The following is a 24,478-nucleotide window of genomic DNA, read 5'->3' as shown; positions in this document are numbered from 1 at the left end:
CTTCAAACATCTACCAGCCCCAGTTTCCTGCCCAGTCTCTGAATCCCACTGCCAATTTTACCATGGATGCGTCTGCCAGCAGTATTAAGGTGTACGTCTTCCACGCTATTATAGTCACCTCCCAGTAATGTGCACGCCCACCTCAGACAGAAGTGGCATGAGCGTGTTTAGGAATGGGGTTTGCCTGACATTCATGGCGTATATGATGCGCAGCAGTGCTGGTGAACTTTTAAGACGCACCTTGGGGAGGACATATCTACCTTCCCTGTCTACTTTCACAGTAATGGGCTTAATCTTGGTGCACAGTCCCTCCCATATTAGCGTTCCTCATGCATAAGAAGAAACCCCAGTGGCAAGTACCTGTCCAATACATCCCTTTGAAGTCTGGGTATCTCCTCTTCCATGAAGTGTGACTCTTGAATGAACGCAATGCCCATCTCTTTGCACTTACAGTATTGCACTATTTTGTGATGCTTCCTTGTGGAGTCAATCTGTTATTGGCTATCTCTGCAGGGTCATCCCCCCCCCCAAACCATTTGCCCTTTTCCCTCCACTTTTTGCTGAATTCGTTTTTGTTGGCCTTAGGACTCTACTGCTAACCAGTGCTAAAGTGCTTGTGTTCTGTTCCTAAAACATTCAGATTGACGTATACCCAAATAGCCTATTTAATTTACCTATAAATCCCTTGTAGAGTGGTATTTCGTATACCTAGGGCCTGTATATTAAATGCTGCTAGTGGTCCTGCAGCACTTATTGTGCCACCCACTTGAGTAGCACTTCAAAAAAATGTCCTAGACCTGCAACTGCAGCCTGAATGCAGTTCTAAACTGCCTTTTCGACTTAACATTGAAACCCCCTTGCTAAGCCTTAAACTCACCTTTTGATTGTGTATAAGTGACCCCTACAGTAGGGTTTTAGGAAGCCTATAGAGCATGGTGCTGTGTAAATAAAGGTTTGGACATCTACTTTTTAGTTTTACCTGTCCTGGTTGTGAAAAACAGTTTTTCATCATAGTGAGGCCTACACTTCCCATGAGATAACGTTGGGGATTCTTTATTAAGCTGTAATTTTCTATTAGGAGCTGGTAGCTATGTCATGGTTGTTGTCTTTGAAATTGTGGTGGAAAGCCCTATTTAATGGCTTATGTCTGGTTTTGTATCACAATTGTAAAAATTACACTTTCAGAAAGTTTTTTTCTGTCTTTAGCCCTTTTGTTCCTGTAGACTGGGTGTAACTGACAGACTTTGTGAATTCCTCCCAGGTAGTCACACAATAGAGGGGTTTAAGTGTGCTTCAATGGGCCCTCTTCAGTTAGTATGGGGCGAAGCTGAGCATGGCAGAGCTGAGCACTGCCTCTCTTGCAACTGAATAGCCTGTTCTCTGCCTTCACACAAAGAGCTTAAGAACCCCACATTGTCACTGCAGCCAACTTGAAGTCAGGGCAGGGGAAATTGGAAATTCTGGGCACCTCAAAGTCACTGTCTAGAAGCTTCTCCCACCTCCCAGAACCAGGGCACCAACTTTTGAGTACACTTTTGGACCTGTGGATACTCTTACATAAAGGACTTCTGTTCTTCTGAAAGGACTGCCACTCTGCTGGATCAAAGCTCTAGAAGACTGCTGCCCTATGGGATTTCTGCCCTGTTTGTTCTGCTGCTCTGCTACCTTCTGCCTGGGGAAAAGGGACTGGATCTTTAATCAATCCATCAATGGCTTATAGAGTGGAAGCTACTCACCCGGAACTGGTCTCAAGGCGCTGAGGAAAAGGGAGGGGGAGGGGGAGGTGGGAGGGGTTCCACAGATCCTGGAGGTTCACTGATTCCATCGAAGAGCTAAGTCTTTAGGAACTTGGGGAGCGATGCAATCTGTCAGAGGTGGAGCGGGAGGGACTTCCATGCCTTTGCCGTGAGGACAGAGAAGTAGCGCCCTCCTGTTCTGTTTTACTTGATCCGAGGTATCGTTGCGAGGGAGAGCTAGGCTGAGCGGAGAGCGCGCTGGGGCGCATGGAACATGAGGCGATGGTTCAGGTTGGTGGGTCCGGTGCCATGGAGGGCCTTGTGTGCGTGGGTGAGAAGCTTGAAGATGCTGCTCTACTCGACGGGGAGCCAATGTAGGGTCTGTAGGTGTTGGCTGATGTGGCAGTGGTGCGGTAGGTTGAGGACTAGTCTAGCGGCAGCGTTCTGGACATTCTGGAGTTTACGGGTGAGGTTCATGTTGGTCCTGGCGTAGAGTGCATTGCATAGTCTAGTGTGCCACTGATGAGGGCATGTGTGACAGTTTTCCTGTGTTCGGGGGGATCCACTTGAAGGTCTTATGGAGTAGACGGAGGGTGTGGTAGCAGGAGTAGGTGATTGCATTGACCTGGCGGTCCATTTCTAGTTCGGAGTCTAGGATGATTCCGAGCTAGCGTGCGTGGTCCGTGGGGGCGGGAGAGGGACATCGAGGGCGGGGGTCACAAGGGGTCATTCCAGGGGTCGGATTGTGAGACCATGATGAGTATCTAGTTTTGTTCCGTGTTGAGTTGAAATCAGCTGTTCTTTATCCATCTGCGACGGCTTCCATTCCGTTTCAGAAGTTGCGTTTGGTGACGTTGGGTTAGTTGGACACGGAAAGGACGAGTTGGGTGTCTTCTGCGTACGATGTGATGTTGAGTCCGTGTGCTCTGACGATGGATGTGAGCGGGGCCATATATATGTTGAACAGGGTTCAGCTGATGGAGGATCCTTGAGGGACTCTGCAGGTGGTTGGAGTTGGCTCTGAGAGAAGTGGAGGGAGTCTAACTCGTTGCGGTCTGCCGGAGAGGAAATAGAGGATCCAGTTGAGGGCCCTTTTTCCAGATTCCCGTTTCGTGCAGTCTGCGGGCTATGGGGCGGTGAGAGACGGTGTCAAAGGCCATAGAGAGGTCTAGAAGGATGAGGACAACTGTCTCTTCTGTCCAGGAGGGTGCGGATGCCGTCTATTGCTGCGAGGGGTGGAGTTTCGGTGCTGTGGTTCTTCCTGAAGCCTGATTTGGAGGAGTCGAGGATGTTCTTTTCCTCGATGAAGGCGGCGAGTTGACTAGCTTTTTCCATGACTTTGGACGGATAAGGGAGTAGGGAGATCAGTCTGAAATTCGTGAGGTCGGTTGGGTCCGCTGAAGGTTTTTCCAGGAGAGGGCTGATGTCTGCGTGTTTCCAGTCGCCGGGGAAGGAGGCGGTCTCGAAGGAGTGGTTGATGATATGTTGAAGCTCGGGGTGATGATGTCTGCAGCTTTGCGGTAGATGTGGTGGGGGCCCTGGAGTTGGTGGTCTTCATTATCCTCAGAGTGTCTTCTATGCTGAGGGCGGTCCAGCCGTCGTTTGTGGTGGTGAGAGCGGAGTTGCCGTGGGCTGGTCGTCTGAGATCTTGTTCCAATTCCTGCGTTGGAGCTGATGTGGGCGTCTGCGGAGGATGTTGGATTTGAAAGTGAAGTGAACACGGGGGTGGCCCATCCATGGGATTTAGGAGGTGTGGCTGAAGGTGATGGAGTTTTCTGCTGTGAAAGTGAGTGTGTTGGTTCGGGTACAATCTGCTTCACTCCTGTGGTGTGGAGGTTGTCCAGGAGGGAGGCGACGTTCGATTCCTGGAGGTTGTCGAGATGGAAGTTGGGGTCTCCTAGCAGCGTGAAATTGGTGGAGGCGATGGCATGCGGTGTGATGATGTCAGTGATGGAGTCGGCGAAAGGAGCGCAGGGTCCGGGGGTCTGTAGATGAGGGTGCCTCTGAGGGTGGAGGACGGGTTTGTCAGGATCTTGAAATGGAGGTGTTCCATCAGGTCTGTGGGCCCGTCGGAATAGGTGCTCAGCTGGAGATTGGCCTTGTGGGCATTGGCAATGCCTCCTCCAGGGATGGTGATCGCGATGTCTGGTCTGGAGGCGGCATTCGTCCAGGTTTCGGTAAGGAAGGCGATGTCCGGGGCGGTGCTGTCGTGGAGGTCCCAGATTTCCATGGTGTGTCTGTGGAGGGAGCGGACGTTGAGGAGGATGCATATCAGGGTTTGGGGTGCGATGGAGTTGTTACTGGTGGGAGGTGGAGGGTCCTGGGTCTCGGCAAAGGTGAAGAAATGACGGCAGGTGAAGGGTCCATGGGTGTCGAGAGGTGAGGAGAGCTTGCAGTTGTAGTTTTTGCCAGCGTTGAGTTTGTGGAGAGCCGAGGAGCTGTAGTGCTGGTAGGCTGGAGGGCCAGGGGTCCTAGCGCTGGTCACAGACGGCTTGCCTTTGGCATGCCAGCTGCGCGCACGTTCAGTGACCGCCATTAAATGGGGAAGGAGGAGGGAGGAGCAACAGGGTGGCGGGGGGGCTGCAGGGGCAGCAGCGACGGAGAACGGGCGGGAAACGGGCACAGAGGCAAAATTAAGGCAGGGCAAGCAAGAGGCAAGGCAAAAATTAAAGCAAGTAAGAAACTAAATCAGGCAAGACAAAACAGAATAATGCGGCGAAAAACACAGGGACACAACCCTGGAGGCAGACTCGAACCTCTGTCAGGCACAGAGGTGGAAGAGGAGTAGCAGGGAGCCTCAGTCAGCGGAGCTGCATGGGGGAGATCTTCAACTTCCTCAGGACCCCCAGAGTGTCTCACATGGGCTAGTTGGTTTCAGAGCCACAAAGACACAAAAGGCTTCCTACATCTTGAACCCACACCTGGACCCAGTGAGTCCTGACCATCCAAGTGGTGCCCCCTCAGTGCTGGACCTTTGGAAGTCCAAATAGCCAGAATCCAAAAGTGGGAACTTTGTAAAAGTTTTGGCTAAAAACTTCTCTGAGAACCAGGAGGAGACTGGTACCAACCTGATCGCCTGCAATCCCAAGTAGTTGGATTGACTTTGCGGCTTTTCCCGCTACATTCTTTCCCACAGCAACAAATCAATTTCAGTAGTCCGTCGCCAAAGACGTATGCGACCTCGTGGAACTGTCTTCGACTACAGCCCTCTGCCTCGTCCCCCTGGAGATTTTCGAATTCCATTTCGGAGACTAAGTTCGAACATAGAAATATATACAGTGGCTTAGACCCAATGCTTACTGAGAATGACACTCCCTCATCAGACACCTCATCTTACCCCGCTGAACTCAGGAATTTAAGTCTGATGGTTAGCTAACCAGGCCCAATCCACTTCTTGTATCCAAACAGCGCTCCATTGCGGTCGGCCATATATTTCAATTTTTACCCAGTCTTGCATGAATAGATATCTGCGATTGGCACTTCAATCTTTTAGGCGCTTGTTTTTTACTAAAAAATTGATTCATAACTCTGGTACTTCTGGTTGCACTTTTGGTGTCAAATTGTTTATTACAATTTTCTTGTGTTTCCACTTTATTACTTTTTGTTTGCTGTATAAATACTTTACACATTGCCTCTAAGTTAAGCCTAGCTACCTAGGGTTCAGCACTGGTTGATTTAGTAACATTTTGTGGTTCACCCTGTGAGGGATTGTGTGCTATTGCTTGTCCAGGGCTTGCACCCAGTTGTCCAACAAACCCAATTTCTAACAGCATCCCTCACACATTTCAAGTGACAATGGGGTAGTTATTCATGTTTGGGGGAAGATCCCAGGATACTGAGGCAGGTGGTGTATCAATGTGCACAGCGATGTCGGTGGGCATGTGTTCAGTAGAAAAGAGGAAACACTTCCCATCACCGCCCCTCCCTCTCCCCCCACCCTTTCTGGTTAGCAGTGCAGCGGCATTCCATGCAAATTCAGCATGTATACCGTGAGAGAAAGACAACTTTGTCCAATAGGTAATGAATACTTAGAAAGCTGAGAGCCAAGGAAGAAGTATGTGAGGGTGTGTGGCAATTCAGAATGTCTCTTCCCCACCATCTCCCGCTCCCCCATGTAACAAAACAATATGTATAATTGTGCTAGAGGCCTTAGCTACGGTTATAAAATGAGGTGTCTGGATGCCAGTGAAGCGTCATACAAACCAAAAAAGGTCTTTTATATGTCTGAATGCCCTGAGCTGTGTGTTCTTGTGTAGTAGTAGGATTTCATAGTTTGTTTGCAGTCTGAGGCGTTATATGAGGAGGTAACATGGCCTCATGAAATGCGGCGCCTCCGAGCCTGAGCTGACTGTTGCATCTGTGTTCCTACTGATGGAGGTTGTTTGTGACAGGACCCCATAGGCTTTTATATTGCTTCCGCTCCCGTTCTACCTGACATTTGGAGCAGCCTCAGGCGTTTGTTCTATCCCAGCGTCTCCTCCTCCTATTCTTCTTTGTGCAGCGCAGCTTCAGTTTACATCATGTAGTTTAGTGTGGTGTCTTTCAAGCCAGTTCCTGGCGCCATTAGGGGTGTTGAAGAACTGGGTCTGTTCGTCCACCATGATTTTCTAACTTGGCAGGGAACAATAGTGCATAGTTGTACTTTTCGTAGTGCTTTCGTAACCTCCGCAAAGGAGCCCTAGCTGTACTGCACTTCCAAAGTATAATTCAGAAAGATGGCCACAGTGGTATTTACCATTTGGAAGAGCCCACCATATCAGAAACGCTGCAATTCCAGGTCTCAAACCCTATAATGTAACCGGCATGCCACCACAGGCATGCCGGGGGCGGGCCTAGCAGGCACTCGTAAGCAGTGGTTTCTACAGCAGTGGTCTCCAACCTTTATGCAATAAGAGCTATTTAGGGTCAATGAAAATCCTTCCAATCTACAAATATTTTTACAGCTGTAGTATGAACCATATCAGACATGATTATATTAGTGGCAACCATATGTAAGATTACTAGCAGTGATTAGCTCAGTGCATCAGGCACAGTTGCCAGCTGTTATGTAAAAATGCATTGTCAATGTGGAATTCCTCTACATGGATAATACTTAACAGCCAAGCTGCAGTGCCCCCAGCACCAACTTAATAATATTAATAGTAGTCTACTCAACACTGATTTTTATCACTCAAATGTCTGCTTGAATGCATTTTAGAAAGTCATCCATTTTTATATAAATATCCGCTTCTCAATTCTGGAAATACACATATTTTTGGTTAAAATACACATGTATATTAATCCAACCAAGTAAAAACTTGTCATTTAGTTCACTGGGCTACACAGGCGAGAGCTACTTTCAGGTAGCTCGCAAACTACTTTTTGGTTAAACTTGTTCTATAGCAAAGACGTTAGATGAGCTACCTCACTTGTCTGCCATGTCTCTCGTGTAAGGTTATCATGTCCTCACGCTCCAAGCCCTCCGGCAGGCCAAATCATAAAGTTGTTCATACACCTTGCAGTCATTAGTGTCTTTAGCTCACTGATCCAGTATATCCACCTTGTGCATACAGTCTTATCAGCATTGTGGTTATTACTGGCTTAATATCACAAGTGTATCCTCATAGATTTTGATCTTGTTGGCCAGTTTGGGAAGGTCATTTTGGAGCAGTCCAAGATTTAGGGCTACCTTATCAATTTTGTGTTCCAAAACTCCACGTTACTTGTTGATGGCTTTTAGAATGTGGATTAGTGACACAGCGGAGTCCCCTATGCTTTGAAGTGGATGGTGTAACCAGGGTGGTGACATCCGCCGGATGAGATTGGATGTGTTCAGCTTCAGGACGGCTACTCAACCCCCAACTCTTCAGTGGTCTTGTGTGCCTCTCTGTGAGAAGGGCCAGGGGGCAGCTGTACTGTCCTTCTGTCTGACGGCAGGACTGTATGTGGCAAAAAGGTGTCCGCATGGTGCCTTAATGAAGTGTGTGTGTGTGTTTGAAATGGGGTCTCAGGTTGGCAGGTGTATGTCCCCTACGCCAAGCAGGGACCACGACTCTATCCAGGGTAAGTCTCAAAACCTCTTTCAAGACTCCTGTACCCATTCTCTGGTAGCTTGGCGTGAAGCAAGAGGAAAAGTATTTGTGTAACACCCAACCACTGCAACGCTATGAAAACGCAGCAAAGAGGACTCCACACAGGTTTAGGAAAATAGTAAGTATTGATCTGGTAAGAAAACAAGTATTCGATCCGCAGGTTGAAGGGTTACTCAATTCTAACTTCCTAAGAGCAGTACATTTAAAAGTAGCAGGGCTCGCTTTAGAGCTTTTATGGTACTCCAGCCAGTTCTTGTGAGGTTTGGCTTCACGGAATAGGTCTGGTAAACCTAACACCGGCCACGCACCTACCTATGTACGGCGCAGTGCGATGTGGCCCGGACTGCGGAAAGTAAAGTACGGAGATGGCGGGAGGCACAGCGCGACCTCGGGTACCGCTCGGGTCGAGTTAGTTGCAGAGAATAGAGTACGAAGTTGAGGGAGGCGCAGCACGATCTTCGGGACCGCTCGAATTTAGTTAGTTGCACAAATAAAGTACGAAGTTGGGGGAGGCGCAGAGAAACCTCCGGGACCTCTCGAATCGAGTTAGTTGAAGATAATTGAGTACAGAGGGCTTGTCCTCCCTTGGAGAGCACAATGCAGGAATCACACGCCCTCCGCTGACCCCACCGAAGGGCGTTGAGCCTCCGATACTTGGGATGCCCCACAGTTCAGAACAAGATGCCGATCCTTGGGAAGTGAGGTCTTTGGTATCTCTGGGGCCTCCATGGATGACCGGGGAACAAACCAACAAGTCCTGGAAGTCACTTTGGGGTGTTTCTTGATCCGTGTGGCAGGGCAGAGGTCCCTTGGAACAGTCAGCACAGCAAGATGGCAATGCTCCAGCACAGCAACCTTTACTCCAGCATAGATTCCTCCAGTTCCAGTAGTGTACCGAAGATGTGGGGTCAGAGCTTACTTTTGTAATTGTAATTTATATTTATAGAGTGCATTATCACCAGCAGGTCTCTAAGCGCTTTTATACCTGATGCCCAGCTACTAGAATGGGGCAGAAACGTCTGGGAGAGTCTTTGAAGTCCTGGGGCGTTCCCTGCCTTTCCTGACCTGGCTCCTAGCTGTCTGCACTAACAAAGCAGGGTTGTTAAGCCTATTGTGGGGTGGCAGGGCTCAACCAATTCAGGTGTATGTGTGAATCACTACTTTTCCCTCTCAGTCTCAAGAGGGCCATCAGTATGTAGATGGAGGGAGCCCTTCCAGTGTTGTGGGGAGTCTAGGGAGTATGCAAGTGTGGGGCTGCCACCCTGGGCAAGACGTGGATTGGGGCAGCAGCAGGCACACACAGCTGAGTGAAGGGCAGAGGAATGTCCACTTTCTAAAAGTGGCAATTCTCAAACAGTAGTACTAAATCCAAAGACACCGATAGAGAGGATTTCTCTCTACCGTTCCAACCATACCAAACACTACATATCTGGTCCTTCCTATTCAAGAGTTATCACTTAAAGGGATATAAGAGAATTCTCAAAGCTGGCCTATGGAAGGGGTAGGCCTTACTGTAGTGGCAGAGGCCTGCAACAGGTCTGCCAATGTCACCATGTTTTTAGGGGAGAGCACCCATACCTTAGCAATGATTAGCAGTGGTAAAGTGCCCAGAGTTCTAAGTCCAACAAAGATATATAGTCCAGAGCTGGAGGGGAAAGGCCAAAAGATAGGGGGAGACCACCCTAAGGATGACAGGTCAGCACTCGGAAGTGGCAGGTCAGGGCAGGGCTGCTCCTATTTAGCCACCCTAGGGGGCCAGGAGAGCACCATCCCAGAATCCCAGTAGTCTTACAAGCCCTAGCCAAGCCCATGGGACAAGCAAAGTCCAGGTCTTCCCTGGTTTAATGCTGGTGTCACAGTTAATGGCCTCAAAGTTGGTGTGATGCACTTGGTGAGTGATGGCAGGTGTAGAGGCAAATGCAGTGCTTTGCGGCACAAGTGAGTCTCCTGCACTTGTGTCGGGTAGACCGGCAGCGCTGCTGCTAGAAGTTAGTGCTTCCATCCCCCTCTAATCCCTGTGAAAGAGTGAGTCCTCCTCACCAACAGCATGTATCTATCGCCCATGCATTGTTTAGCAGTTGAGCTTAGTTCAACCTAGGGGGGGGATGATTGCTGAAATTGTCGCTGGTTCCCCACGCCAGAGATTGGAGGGGGGGGCCCTGCTATAGAAGTGGGAAGATAGCGAGAAAATACGTGTCTCCGCTGTTCCCCTGACAAACGCCAAGACTAGCCCTTCATCTGGGTCCGACACATCACAGGCCTCCCCTCTACCACTGGTATGCCCAGATGAGACAGGAGGGCACATCCGTTGCAGGTTCCTCGCCCACCACATCTGATGTCAGCGATACTTCACAGGCACCCCAGAGGTAGTCAGTCACGGCTCACCAGCTGCTCAGGGGGCCGTGGGGGTAACGTGTGTAAGGGGTGTAACAAACCGGGCACAAGTCCTATAAAAAGAAGTGGGGGGACTGACCAAGTAAGACAGTATGCAAATTACCTCATGACGTCACGACGTAGCGCTATAAAAGAAATAAAATAGTGCTGTTTACTTTTTTTGTGTAAATACTGGGACATACTAACCCATCTGACAGTATTACAGTGTCTGCAGTTATATACAGGGACAGAACAAAGACAAAAGCATGCCTCTCTTAAGTACCTGTGAAGAGAAGGCAAGCTGTGTGCCTTTGTTTCCCTCTGTGACATTTACATTTAAATGTAAGGTTCCAGGCTGCCCCCAGTCAGCCTATACAAACAAAAGGAGGCCAGATGGCCCCTTAACTTCGGATCAGCTGAAGGTGAAAAAAGGCTCCCTCGTTGCCTGCACGTTGCTGCTGGGAATGGAAAGCAAGCAACGTGCAGGTGCTGCTGAACGTGTCCTGGTGTCTGAAAATTACACCAGGACAAGTTCAGCATATTTCTGTGGGACCCAACTTCTTGGCAGGGGGGACGGTGTCAATTCTGTGAAAAGAGTGGGGGGACGCCGTGTACCTGCGTGTACCCCCGACTCGAGCCCTGTTAACAAACCAGTGTGGGGGAGGGCTGCCATTTTGAAGGGCTGATTCTGCAGAGGCACAAGAGGGATGGAGCTCCTCACAGCTCAATGGGGTATTAACGCATGTGTTCTGGGCTCCTGTCCGCACAGGGGAAACGGAGCAGCAGCCTCTAGCTCTGTGCAGTTGGGATGGAGACAGGTAAAACGGGGTGACCGGTTAGAGCTCCTCACGATGCGGCCATCTTGCTGCACTACTGCTGGCCGTGCCCACAATTGGATAGCATATTCACCACAAATACAACTTTGTTATTTAAGATATTTTGTTTACGTAATTGTAAGTGCAAAAATAATTACTGCTTTAGCATTACAAAATATAGACCTGCATTTTTTTTTTGTTTAGCACTTAGTACCATGTTGTAGTGGGTGGTGGTAATAAAGTTTGATGCAAAGGACGGAGTGAAAAGTACACTGAGATTTCCAGCTGTAAACGGAAAGTCAAATAATGCAGGGAAACATGAGAACCACGTGAAAAGATGGGTGCAGAGGAGGAGTGATGATATATTACTTCCGTTTTAGAGGAGTTCATCTCAATATTCTTGAGGGCTGCTATTCATTGATGAATTTCATTGAGAAAGTCAGATGCATTATTGGAGGAAGGGGCAGAGGGTGCAACAGACGTTTGTGGGCCGCCATCAGCTGAAAGAGGTAGAAGGACCCAAAAGATGAGTTGATGGCTCCAAGAGAGGTAGTGTACAGAGAAAAGCCAACCTAGAACTGACCCTTGCGAGATGCCAACTGGTAAATAGGTTGATAGGATCACTTGGAGTCCCATGCTACCCAGAATGATTGGTATGACTGATTTGAGAGAAGCATTGTAGACCACAGTCCTTAATGCTAATTGTGTGTGAGAAGACAGATTTCTGGCGTGATCTGAAGTGACATAATAATTTTCCTTTATTTTCAGAGGGAAACGGGGGATTCAGAGGACTATTAGTTCCCTTAACCTCTTTGCTACACTTCAAACATTTGGTGGGCCCTTTTACCGAACTGTCACATCCAGCTGGTTGACACAAGAATCTGCATTCCTCCTCTTTGTTCTGATAACCATCTGCTTTTTAGATCGAGCCTACCAGACAGCTCAAGCTGTCTGGATGCAAAATATCTATTGTCCGCTTACCAAGCCTACAATGGGTTTGAAGCCTGCTCATTGCTAACCATTTGTTTGCTTTATTGTTACTTATTTCCTTGCTTCATATTCAGTGGCTTTTCTTGCCCATCTTGTTCAGTCTTGTGTTTGTCCCTCCCCTGAAGCATTTAGGGAACACATTTGTTTTTGGGTTAACCACTCCATTAGTGCATATTTTTCCAGCTGTCTTTCCTTTTCGAACCTTGGTGCTCCGGATTGCTCTCTTGTGTTCATGTGCCTCTCAACTCGTTTTCCTCTGCTCCAGGTTGCTCTTTCAGTTGTGTGCTTCTCCCCCAACCTCCCTGTGGTCTGTGTTGTGCTCTCACTTGTGTGCTTTACACCTCACCAATGTTGTTCCCCTTGGTTCTGTTGTTCATTTTCCCCCTTGTCTTGGTCACCTCATTTCTACATTTCCCAGTCACCGACAATATGGTACTTGCTTCTGTGTTTGTAAGTTCCTTTGTGTGTTCGTTTTGAAGTCTTACCTGTGTGTCTGTATGTTTTTGTGTGTTGTATGTGTGGTTTCTTTATTGTGTGCCTGTGAGTCAGGATGCCTATCTGTGAGCACATATTTTTTTGTTGGTTTGGGTGTTGTGTTCCTGTCTGGTCATGCCAGGATCCCTTGGGCGAGAGGCTGGGGGAAGTAGAGTGGCATAGACTTCAGATTGTTCACCGCAAGGTGACCTGTCCGTAATCCTGTGTTCCAATTAAGGGGCTCTTCCATGACCCCAAGTCATTGCCAATTTGCGTTTTGCCTTTTAGAAAAGTTAGTGCTATGTATTTACGGTGACCCTTTGGTATATGTTTGACATATCCTAGCAACGCTATGAAGGGGGATAACTATCTGAAGGTCTGTCATTTCACACAATGCAGCCTTTACCTCCCTCCGCCCCACAGTGCCAACAGTTAGGGACAGATAACATGCTGTATCTCACCAAGCTCATCGGAGTGTAATCGCTTTGATGTGCATATTTTAATTGATTTTTATGGAGTCTGCTTTTCCTGGATATCTCGTTAGTCTGCTGCTAGCAGAAGGACCACTGAGTGTTGATGATATCATGTTTGAGTGCATGTTCCCACTTATGTTTGACCCATACTTCCTCTGCCGACATTTCATTAATTATGCTGATAGATAATCTAGTAATCAATGTAGCAGAGCTGGGGTTAGATAGGATCATGCCGAGGGCCAGTCACTCAGGACATGCCTCGGCCTGAAGGGGCAAACCTGGCGCAGAGTGCTGCACCAGCCTTTACATACTAAGATGTACACGAGGGTGCCATTTCCTTCCTTCATTCATATAGTCTGAAAGGGTTTATAAGGCATTATCGATGAGATCTCCTACGGCGCGCAGGCTTTTGTTCTGCAAACATTTAATTGTGATCTTATCTTTAGTAATTTCAAAACAGGGCCTTATAATCAATCAGTGGGTTGTTGACAAATACATGTTGGCCCTGCCTGTCAGAGAACTAAGCCTTGGCCATGCCCAAATTGTGCAGTTAACTGTATGAATATATGTTTCTGAAATGTAGGTGGTTACTAGAAGGGGGGCAAAAAGCCCTGCCTCCAAATTTAGGTGTGTCGCTTGCCTCCCTCTGTAGAACCAGAAGTTGCTGTATGAGGCGTGTGCTATATAGCTATATATGACAACCTACCCAAGCAAGTTGAATCAGCAGAGAATTTAACTGCCCAAAAAATGACCTATTTAGAGGATGGGGACATATTGTAACAAATATAGTAATATGGGTAGTTGTATTATTTTTATCAAACCAATTCTCACTGCTTGTGACAAAGGCAGCCTGATTCATTGCTCCACTAAGTTAGCGATTGTGGTAATACTTTCCCAGTAGTTAGCCTGCAGCATTAAATCTTTAGCCCAGTGATACCTGATAAGTGATTAGCTTCACCTGCCTCGCGAGTGGTTAGTCAGGTGCTGAGTGGAGGACAGTTTTTTGAATTAGGGCATTATTTCAGATGTATCCCAGTTAATTGTAAGCCCAAATCTTGTGTCAAACACAATTATTTCTTGATTTATTGAAGGAAGATTTATAGCCAGATCTTTAACTAGCAGCAAAATATCTGCATACCCCTCTGATTATGAAATTCCTTCATAATGCTTGCTAGTGGCTCCACATCCAGGGCAAATAGAATGGGTGAGAGAGGCATCCATTACGTGTTCCCCTACTGATAATAATCGGGATGATGTGCCCATTCACCTTGATCCTAACAGTAGGGTTTGTATATATGAGGATGAGCCACTGAACAATAGCCTTTCCCATTCTCTCTAAGATTGTCCGTATAAAGGGCCACTCGATGGAATCGAAGGCCTTGGCTCATCCAGGAACACCACTACGGCTGACAGTTCGGGATCGATCTGATGAGTCACTGCAAATAGTGTATGCAAATTATTAGCAGTAGACCTAACTGATATGTGAAGCTTGAATGATCCAGTGGACTAGCCCTGGGAGGAGTGGAAGCAATCTATTAGCCAGCATCTTGGCTAAAAGTTTGTTGTCCACATTAATTAGGGACAATGGGCGGTATGAGTCACATCTGGTAGACGGTTTGCCTGTTCGGGTAAAGTGATTACAATAGCCTCCCTAAGTGAGCCTGGCAGGGCTCCAGTCCTGAAGGTCTAATTGCACACCTCAAGAAAAACAGAAGCAATTTCTTCAGCATATGTTTTATACTATATGGCTGGCATGCCATTGGTCTTTGGTGCACAGCCATTCTTTATTGCTTTAATTACCCTTATTATCTCCTCGATAGTTATCTGGGAGCATAGGCATTCACATTTGGTTCCTACCATGCCAGTGTTGCTTTTGCTTAATATGCATAAACATTGCAAGAGCTCACATTTGTTCTTTAAGAATATAGATTTGCATAATTTGCTGTTATGTTTGTCCGAATGCTGTGTGTGCATTGTAGAGCGTGCCCATCCTTCGTATTAATCTTAACAATGTCTGCGTCGATCCAAGGGGACCTGGTCATTCACGCCAATGAGCGGCATGGGTGCTATAGATTTGGGGAGTGCGACTCCCCAAATCTACAGGCTGCCGAGCATTTTCCGAAAAATGTATCTTCCCTTTCAGCTGCCTTCCTGAACTCTCCCTTCTTTAGGTTGAGGGAAGCTTGCACTCATACGTCCATGGCAGCTAACTGTTGTGTTTCCAATTGTGCTATTTGCCTCTTAAGCATGCTAAAGTTGCTTCCCAGCGAATTCAGAATTCCATGCTCCTTAGCAATACATCCACCCCTAACAACAGTATTGAAAGATTTATTTGTAGCAAAATTGTTGAGAATGGCTTGTTGGATTTCAGCCACAAAAACTGAGTGGCGGGCTCTAATTTTCATTCCTTATTCAAACCCATGGCAGAGGTAAGTCAAAGCCAGAACCACCGGAGATTGGTCTAATAAGGTACCAGGAAGCCCCTAATATTGAATTCAGCCTACTCTACACAAGGGTTCAGGTTGGGCAAGTACCCCCTATTATTTAGGCCAGCCCTAAGTAAGAGCACAGCCGCCATTAGATTGTGGCACATCACCTCCTACCGGGTGAAAAACCGTCCAGCAAAGACAGCTGTCAGTCAACAGTCAAAGTCGCTAAGTAACCAGAACGAAAACCATCTCTAACCTAGGGTTGGCAAAGTAAGAGCTTCGATGTAAATATTTTCACGCAGGAAATGAAGGTCAAAGGGCTAGGTGACCTATGTTTAGTTGAGCAATTTTTTAACTGTCAGCTTATTGCATAAAACATCCATTCAACATCACTTAGTTGGCCTTCAGTAGAGCCATCATGGTCTCTGCAAGCTCTCTTGGCAACCTGGGATAATTAAAAGATATATTTGTCCGCTTCTTTGTGACTTGCCATCTTGCTAAACTTGAGCTTCGTGGAGGTAAATCATGGAGTACTGAATGTGCAAATCACATAGCCTTTTTTTCGTTGGTGCAAATTTCTTTCTCGCCTCCTGAATGTTTTGGTCAAATCTGGACAGAAACACAGGGCTGCGCTATTATGTTTTGTGACAGCTTTTTCCCTGGCAGTTTTCAAAATTGTATTTAGATCTTTATAGTTCAGCAGTTCTGCTACAATGAGTCGAGGAGGAGCTCCAAGGACTGGCCTGTGTCCGATGAAGCAATGCTTTCGCTCCACCACAAAGGTCACAGCTAAATTTTCTTTTCTAAAAATGTCAGAGTATTTTTTCAATGTAATCTTCAACATAGCCCATGGATGTTGATTCTGGAATTCCAGCTATATGCAAATTACCCAGTCTTGTGCGTGCTTTGAGATCCTCTGTTTTGAGTTTCTTATTCAAGCTCTCTTTCTATGTCTTTTTGGAGTTTGGACTAAATTACCATATCTCCTTCTGCATCTGTAATGTGTTCTGCCATCTCCAGATGCCTCGGCTTCTGCTGTTTGTCGAGGCAATCCTTCTGGTCATCCAGTTCATTTGTAAGGGAGTAAAATGTATTCTCTGCATTAGCAAGGCTATCCTTCATTCCCAGTGGTAGCCCTTTACATCACGATCTATTGGGACTACAGGGTTCCTTGGACCTGGCAGCGAAGGGCCTACTTTGTCACCCTGCTCGGTATTGCATGTAATTTTGCGACTCCAGAAATTAAGTCTTGGTTGTTTAGCATCTGATTTCCCCAAGAATCATTACTTCCATGTGGGAGTTTTTCTGATCTGGTGCGTTTGGTGTGAATCCACCTCCTGTATAGTTTAAACTTCGCACCCCAATTTCATGAGTTATACTCAGTCTGAAGTGTTCCAGAACTATTAAAAGAAATAGTACTTTTACAATGGCGTAATGGTAACACCCATTATTTACAGTTCATGGAAACTGCAGAAATGATCTGTGAAGCACTATATAAAACAAGTTTTTGTTTGTAGGTCTGACGTTAGCCAACACTTTTTGATTTTACTAAAATTAAAAGTATAGTATACTTCCTTTAAGGGGCTTTCAGCCGTATTTCTTGATCCATTGGTCTGTTGTCCTTCACATTTTGCTTCTGCCCACTTCAGCCTACAGCATGGTGCAATGGGTCTGTCACCTCAAGCCATTGGTTAACTTCACTTTGAGTGACTGCATTTTGCTCTTTTACAAGGACCACTTCTGCACTCAAGGTAGTTATACTGCCTTATAATTACTTTCGTTTTTCCTTTGTGCTTTGAGCGTGATGTGGTAGCAGGATGCTTTTGATGTAAGCTCAGAGCACATCCTAGCGTTATCAGTTCTCCACTCCGACCAATGCTTTTGCACATTTCTTTTGTAGTGGCCTTTGTTTATTTGACTGTTGCTATTTCACAGCATATCAGATTGTGTCAATTTGGAACTGTTCTCCATTAAATTATCCTTTTTTTGCTATGCACATTTTGAAGTGTTATGTGCCTTTGTAAAAATTTTGGAGAAATATGTGAACCCTCTGCTTTCCATTTTTTGTAGAAACCCATGATCTTTTACATGCTACCCAGACGGGGGTTCGTCCTAAACATGGGACCGAGACTGCCCTTCTCACAGTGGTGGAGAACAGCAAGCAGATCCTGGATCAAGGAGGAGCAGTTACCATCATCCTCCTTGATCTAAGCTCTGCCTTTGACACGTTTAACCTCTCCATTCTAGTAGAGAGACTTGGGTGACTGGGGATCAAAGATAACGCTATCTCCTGGATACAATCTTATCTAGACAAAAGAACCTTCCAAGTCTTTTCAGGGGACACCACATCTCAGAGACTAGGGCTCAACTGTGGAGTCCCGCAGGGATCCTCGTTGAGCCATACTCTCTTTAATACGTACATGTGGTCATTGGCCGATATCATTCTGCCTCATAGAATTAAGATTGTGACCTATGCGGATGACACACACCTGGTCATAACTCTTAATGGGGCCGGCAACCTTCCGTCGGACTTCGAATTATGAGTAGGGAAAGTTGCCTCGTGGATGGAGCACTCATGCCTCAGACTCAACGGAGGCAAAACTGAGTTGATGTTCCTAGGTAACTACCCTAGTGTAGGCCCCAGCCCAACCTGGCCTAAGTGCCTAGGCCCACCCCCTACTCCCAAAACCAAGATAAAGAGCCTGAGTGTTTGGTTAGACAACTCGCTCAAGATTGACCATCAAGCAATGAAGGTGACAGGGGCCTGCTTTGGTACCATTAGATCTCTCCAGAAAATCCTCCCACCGCTCCCAATGGCTGCAAGGAGAATTCTCATCCAGGCGTTGGTTTTGTCACGTCTGGAGTATGGTAATTCCCTTTACTTGGGAGCGCCCATGGCAACATTAAGGAAGCTTCAAGTCGCCCAAAATTGTGCAACCAGGATGCTACCTGGAATTCCAAAAACCCAGTCAGCCAAACCAGCTTTAAAAACCCTTCATTGTCTGCCAATTATAGAAAGAATAAAATTCAAGGCTCTGTGCATTGCCCACAAGAATATGTGGGGAACAGGCCCGGCAATCCGCAAACCTCTTATCACTCCGTATCGCCCTAAGAGGAAACTGCGATCGTTTAATCTCAACCTTCCATTTGTTCCCAAAATCAGGAGGGCAAGAAGTGGAGGATGATCCTTTGCCTATAATGTGGCGACTGTGTACATGCTACCATTACACCTCCGCGCTGAAATGCACATCCTACCATTCCGGAAGCTTTTAAAAACATGGCTATTCCAACAAATAGCTTCTTAAATTGATCGGCTCTCTACTCAGCTGTTTAGCGCTGGGATGACCGAGGGTAGCCATGCGCTTTATAAATGTTTACTAATAATAATAATAATTTACTCCAATATAATGCGCAAACCGGAAGCTTCATTATAGAACGTGAATTGATAATCAATTCTGCAAAACACGTTTTTACTATACTTGGTTTACCCAATGGTTCTTTAATAAACTTTGCTTAGGAAGAGAACAGGGCTTTATCGTGTTTAATTTGCAGCGTAGTTGTAACACTTTTATTTAAACATAGATGTGGTGTAATTCAGGTTTTAGCATCTCATATTAAACTACTTTGACAAGATACTTACTGGTGCTTCAGTATATTAAAATGGAATTAAAGGTATCTTTATGTGACTGTAAGATAATTCATTCAGAATGTAATCACGGATACATCTGAAGCTGTTTAGATAACTCATTTGCAGTGTAATTATATATGCTTGCATGAGCCAGGTAAACAGCTCATTACAGTGGAATAATTGCTACCTTCACATGCTGCTGAGCTAGGTCAGTGGGTTGAGTCACAAAAAGCTATCCTGATCTTTATTGCAGCTTATCTTTTTTTTTTCCTTGCCTTTTATATTTTTCCATGGCTTCTTTCTCAGACAATAGGCTAGCAGGCAGCGTCAGCCAAGACCTTTTAACTAAAATGTTATGTATAACATAGTAATTGGGGTTTTCAGATAGACTTCAGCCATTAGTCTGTGGTTGTGTCACTCATATTTTTCTTCCACCCACTCGAGCATCTTGAGAGTAAGTCCGCAATGTACATGCATTGATGCAACTGTTTAAATCCTGCCATGCAACTTAAATGCATGAATGTAGGATAGAAGTGGGACAAGTGTAGCCTGGCACTGCCATGGAAATTGGCCAGTGGTTGAGCCAGGACTATGTTTGTTTTACCCAATGCGATTCAAATTTTGCTAAAACTTTGGTAACTTTCTTAATGCCCTTAGCATGGTCAAACAAAAGGTAATACATCTTTCTAGTTATAATATTATTTGCATATTTACTTTACTAAGACTGTTCATTGGTATCCTGTGAGAATCCAACAATAGTACTTAATGCGATCTCTCGCTACTTTGCTTCACTTTACTTAAAAACACTCATAAACCTGGTCCTATTTCTACATGGCATTTCTGTTGCAAATATGTGTTTTAAGCAGCTTTTAAAACTATATTGTACATTTTGAAATTTAAAAAATGTTCCCTCAATTTTTAGGACGGGAAGAGGAAGGAAGCTCAGTGGAGACCAAATAACTCTGCCAACTACTGTAGATTACTCCTCTGTTCCTAAACAGGTAGGTGCTGGTTTGATCTGCTAAAGTTTCTTTATGAGAAATATATTTGGTGAACCCGTTTTGTTTTCTTAATTTTTTCCCTTTCTATTTTCTTTTAGAGTTCATGGTAAAATAAAATGTATCCATGCATTTAGAATTTGTGTTTTACGAAGCACAAGAGCAGTTACATGACTTTGCATGTCTTCTCCATCCACTTGTCATTTTAATTTCTGTTTTCAGTTTTTTTGAGGTTTCAGAAATTATGTTAGGATAATGGAGAGCATTGGTTCCCTTATTTTCCTTTGAGAGGAATCAGTGAGCTTGCTTAAAGCACTGATTTGCTGGTCTTGGAAAAGTACATAATACAGTTAAGTCATCTGTATTGGTTTCTTTGGCAACGTTGCCAAATAACTGTGTATTTTACCATCCTCCTTTATGTTTGCACATTCCTGAGTATACTGGTCACTAGGCTCTGTAACTGCTGCCTTCCAGCCCTCACACCATCCTACCTTTTACAGCTGGCCTAAGATCAATCTATTCAAATAATCCTTTGACTAGTAGCAACTGCTGCAACTTACAATTTGAGTAAGGCCAGATGGGAATCCCTCTACTTCTTCTTGTGGGTTTACATAGTCCTGACGCACACAAACTCTGCACTTGAATGAAGCGTTTTCTGATGTGTGTTACCGCCTTAATGGGCATGTGCTGCCATGTGAACCTTGCTGTGCACATGCATTTTCAGCAAACAGAGCATGCACCATTGTGCAGGTAGCGGTGAGGCATGGGCTCTGGTGCTTCAAGCTCGCTCTCATTTCAAAGCTATATAAGTACAGAAATATTTTCATCAGTGCCCAGTCGTTTCTGACTGCATGTCTGGCTTGGCATGGGGGAGGGGCAAGCCAGACTGGACATGCTAGCAGAGTTATGCATCTGTGCCGATAAACCGCTTCATAATCCCCTTTTGCTACAGAAGTGATAAAGAAGCATTTTAAATATTGGACATGTACTAGAGTCAGTTCAGCACTTGCGTGTCTCTCATGGCAGGCTCTTCTCTTAATTCAACCAAACATCAACAAATGGGCCCGGCACATTACATCATTTATCAATAGGTTAAGTAGTCCACTTCCTTACCTCACGAAGCAATAAAAAGGGAACAACTGAAGAAGAAACCAAAGGCTGTATTACAAATACTGCACACTCTCCTTGTTTTCGCCACAGTGCCTGTTTCAAAAGGTGTGCCCTGCTCAAACAAGGAAAGTGCACTGTATTAGAACGAATGCTGTGCCACTAGGGCAACCGCGAACTCATGCTGCTCTGGGGACAGCACATTTAAGTGAAATACGGAGCAGTTGTTTAAAAGTTGCTCCGTGTTTCACTGTGCAGGCGGCAACCTGCCTGCTCTTTTCAGGGGTAACTAGAGATCCTCTTGCAGTTGGGTGCTGTTAGTGACTGCACCCGCCTTCATGGGGATGTCTCAGGGGGTCCATGGAACCTGATTTCGACCTTCAGAGGGCTGCCTGTAGGAGGCACTTTCAGTGTGTCCGTTAAAGACATATTTGCCTCTGTGCCTCCATCTGTAATATGGGGCAGAGGGAAAGTGATAGCCTCATTTGCATGAGGCCACGCCATTGCATGAGGCCACGCCCTCATGCAAATGAGAAAATGCCCTATCTCAACATGTACCGCAGTGATATCTGTATTACAGAAGGGGACGCGCAAGCGTCTGCAGCCCTCTTCTGTAATACCATAGTGCCACGTGGTGCACATGCCGGTTGCGCCCCTGGGGCACAATGTATAATACAGGCCCAAATATGGGTGGACAGCAGTATATATATATTCCACATTATTTGTATTTCATATGATCCACTATTAATTAACTTTCTCAATACAACAATAATATTTCTGCCCTAAATTAAACAACACAACCTCACAATTGCCCTTTAAAAAAAAACCTAATGCACAACAATATATTAAACATTTATAATAATAAAAAAAGCAGCCCAGGACAGAAAAAAGGGCTCAAGAGCACAAACCCTTTAGAAGAGAAGTGGGGGGAGGGGTAAAAAGCCTTTTTGATTTCCAAAAACAATCTTCCCTATTCTTAATAGTGATGGTAAATGCGCCTCACAACTCCAAACTGTCTCTTAAATATGTTGACCATCTGCCCTCCACCATTGTATGTGCCTGAAATCAATGTATAACCAAGTAATTGACATCAGACTGATGCTTATTTGTACATGGAGAGAGAGTGAGCACAGTGCTACCATTAGAATAGAAAGTGTTTGTCCAGTATGGGAAATGTAGACTGCTTTTGGCTGATATTGTGGACATCAAGGCCATGCGACCTGTCTTTTGAGAATTGGCCCTCTATTATGGCTAGGCTTTGTCTTCAGGTCATGGATTTGCAGGGACCACCAAGTTTATTGTTAATCAGAGTACATGACAAATAGAGAGCCTCACTAAGCCAACTTGACTGTCCAAGTAGACAAAGATGGATAGTCAGTGCCGAGATAAGTGGCATAGCGCGAGTTTAGGTACAGGACAACACAGCTATCACAGTGCAATAAAGATGTCAATGTCCAGCCAGGGTTGGGGGAAGGATAACTCTTTAATTATACTTCAGTATACATACCTTAAAAGTTAGAGGATAAAAGGTAAACTATACACTGCTGCCTGTGTTCCTTGTATAATGTTCGCTGTCACCCTGTGATTTGCACCTTTTTGTGTAGCTCTTCTCGAGTCTCGGGTTGTGGATAGCGAGAACTTTATAACAATGTTTCTGTGTAGCTGGGCTGCCTTAGGGCTTTTGCGCTGCTCACCAGAAACCATATTGCAGAAAGTGCCCAGGGGCACTTGCGCCCGCTTTGCGCCCCCACAGGACATCTTGGTATTATAATACAGGTAGTGCTGGTGCAGTGTTCCCTCATTTGCATAGGGGTGTGCCCTATGCAAATGAGGGAATTCCTTTGACTCTGCGCCCACGCCATATTACAGACACGGGCGCAGAGTCAAAGAAGCCCTCAAGAGGGGCACTAACAGTGTGCCATTTAAAAGGTGGCGTACTCTCTGTGTGCCTCCCGACAGCAGCCCTCTGCAGGCGGTAAAGGGGGTCCCATGGACCCCCAGACATCCCCTTGCAGGCGGATGTAGTCACTGACTGCACCTGCCTGCAAGGGGATCTCTAATCCCTTAATAGCAGGGTGAAACGTAGTGGCTGCTATGTGTTTTCACATGAATCTGAGGCCAGCGCAAGTTCGCGGCTGTCCTGGGGGCAGCGCATAGATCATAATAGGGCACATTGTTTGCGTCCAGCGCACCTTTTGAAAGATGCGCCGGGCGCAAACAATGCGAATGCGTAATATGGCCCCAAGACTTTAAAAGGGACTTTCAGGCTTCCTCCTAGCAAGTAAAAAACTAGCCGCATTCAGCACCATGTTTTGGAAGCACTAACTGCTGCACGAACCATGTATGACTAGGTCGAAAAATTGTTCAGCAAGTTGAATGCAAGATTCAGCTGAAATGTTTAAGTACACATAGATGGGCAAGCTCCCAGTGCCATTCAGATTGGGCACACCATTTCCTTTTCTCTGAGAGAAGTCTGACTATGTAGTACAGTGGTCACAGCTGACATACAGGTGACCATGTGCAGTTTCCAGGGGTCTGCTCCAATATATCACCTTATGTATTCTTTCCTGACAGTATTGAAAAACTAAGAATAGCAGAGTATGAACTAGAGGATGGTTTTCTCCCCTGTGAACTGCTTCCATCTTGCCACCAACATTCTCGCAAACGTTTTTGCAGCAGCAAAGCATACCCATACGGACAGTTTCATTGGTAGTGTTTACAAAGCATTTATAATATGCACAAGTTACAGTGAGTGCTATCAGTTACTGAAAACAATGTTATATTGTTAGCGAGCAGCCAAGACAAAAATTAACACATTGAGCTCCTGTTTGCCGAAGTCTCTAGACCTAGTTTATACAGAGCAGTTGAAGGCTGCTCCCCTGAATACAACTAGGTATCCCAAAAGATAAGCATGCTTCCAACATCTAGTGTCTTTACAGAAGGGGTTCAAGAGCAGAGCTGTGGTATTTGCCTGACATGCTGCTGCATGTCAGCTGACTAGTTATCATGGAACTCTTAGGTGTACTAGAATGCTTATGACAAAAGACTCCGTTGCCATGTGTTGGGAGAGTCCGTTATCTCTGGCTTGCCCTGTGGATAGTACGTTGTTCTATGAAGATCTCAATAAAGAAGATTATTCCACATGCTCCTTGCCTCTTGTGTACTTCATTAAACTGGTGACGAGTGGAGAACAACGGACCCTGGGAATCAACGTACTCCTTTCATACGAAAGAGGATCTGCACGTCATTTCTGAAGGAGATGGTGGTCTTTATTCAAGCAAGTAAAAAGACTTCTTCAACAACAAAACGTCCTAACACACCTCTGTGTCTTAAAGTTACTGTGCGCTGCATGCTTTCATTGAAATAATCCTTTAAACTTTTGTG

The 24,478-nt window shown here is 45.8% G+C and overlaps 1 protein-coding gene across 1 annotated transcript in view; it reads left to right on the top strand.

The window, feature by feature from the left end:
* The window catches only part of EBAG9 (estrogen receptor binding site associated antigen 9), a 185,544-nt gene that overhangs the window by 38,500 nt on the left and 122,566 nt on the right, over nt 1-24,478 (top strand). Inside the window, exon 4 of the mRNA XM_085605081.1 lies at nt 19,912-19,990. Coding sequence (XP_085461207.1) covers nt 19,912-19,990 — 79 coding nt within the window. The remainder of the gene's footprint in view (nt 1-19,911; nt 19,991-24,478) is intronic.

The sequence above is a fragment of the Triturus cristatus genome, chromosome 5_1 (genome assembly GCF_964204655.1).
Source record: "Triturus cristatus chromosome 5_1, aTriCri1.1, whole genome shotgun sequence".
In the NCBI taxonomy this organism is placed as follows: domain Eukaryota; kingdom Metazoa; phylum Chordata; class Amphibia; order Caudata; family Salamandridae; genus Triturus; species Triturus cristatus.
This window is presented reverse-complemented; position numbering and strand designations above follow the sequence as displayed.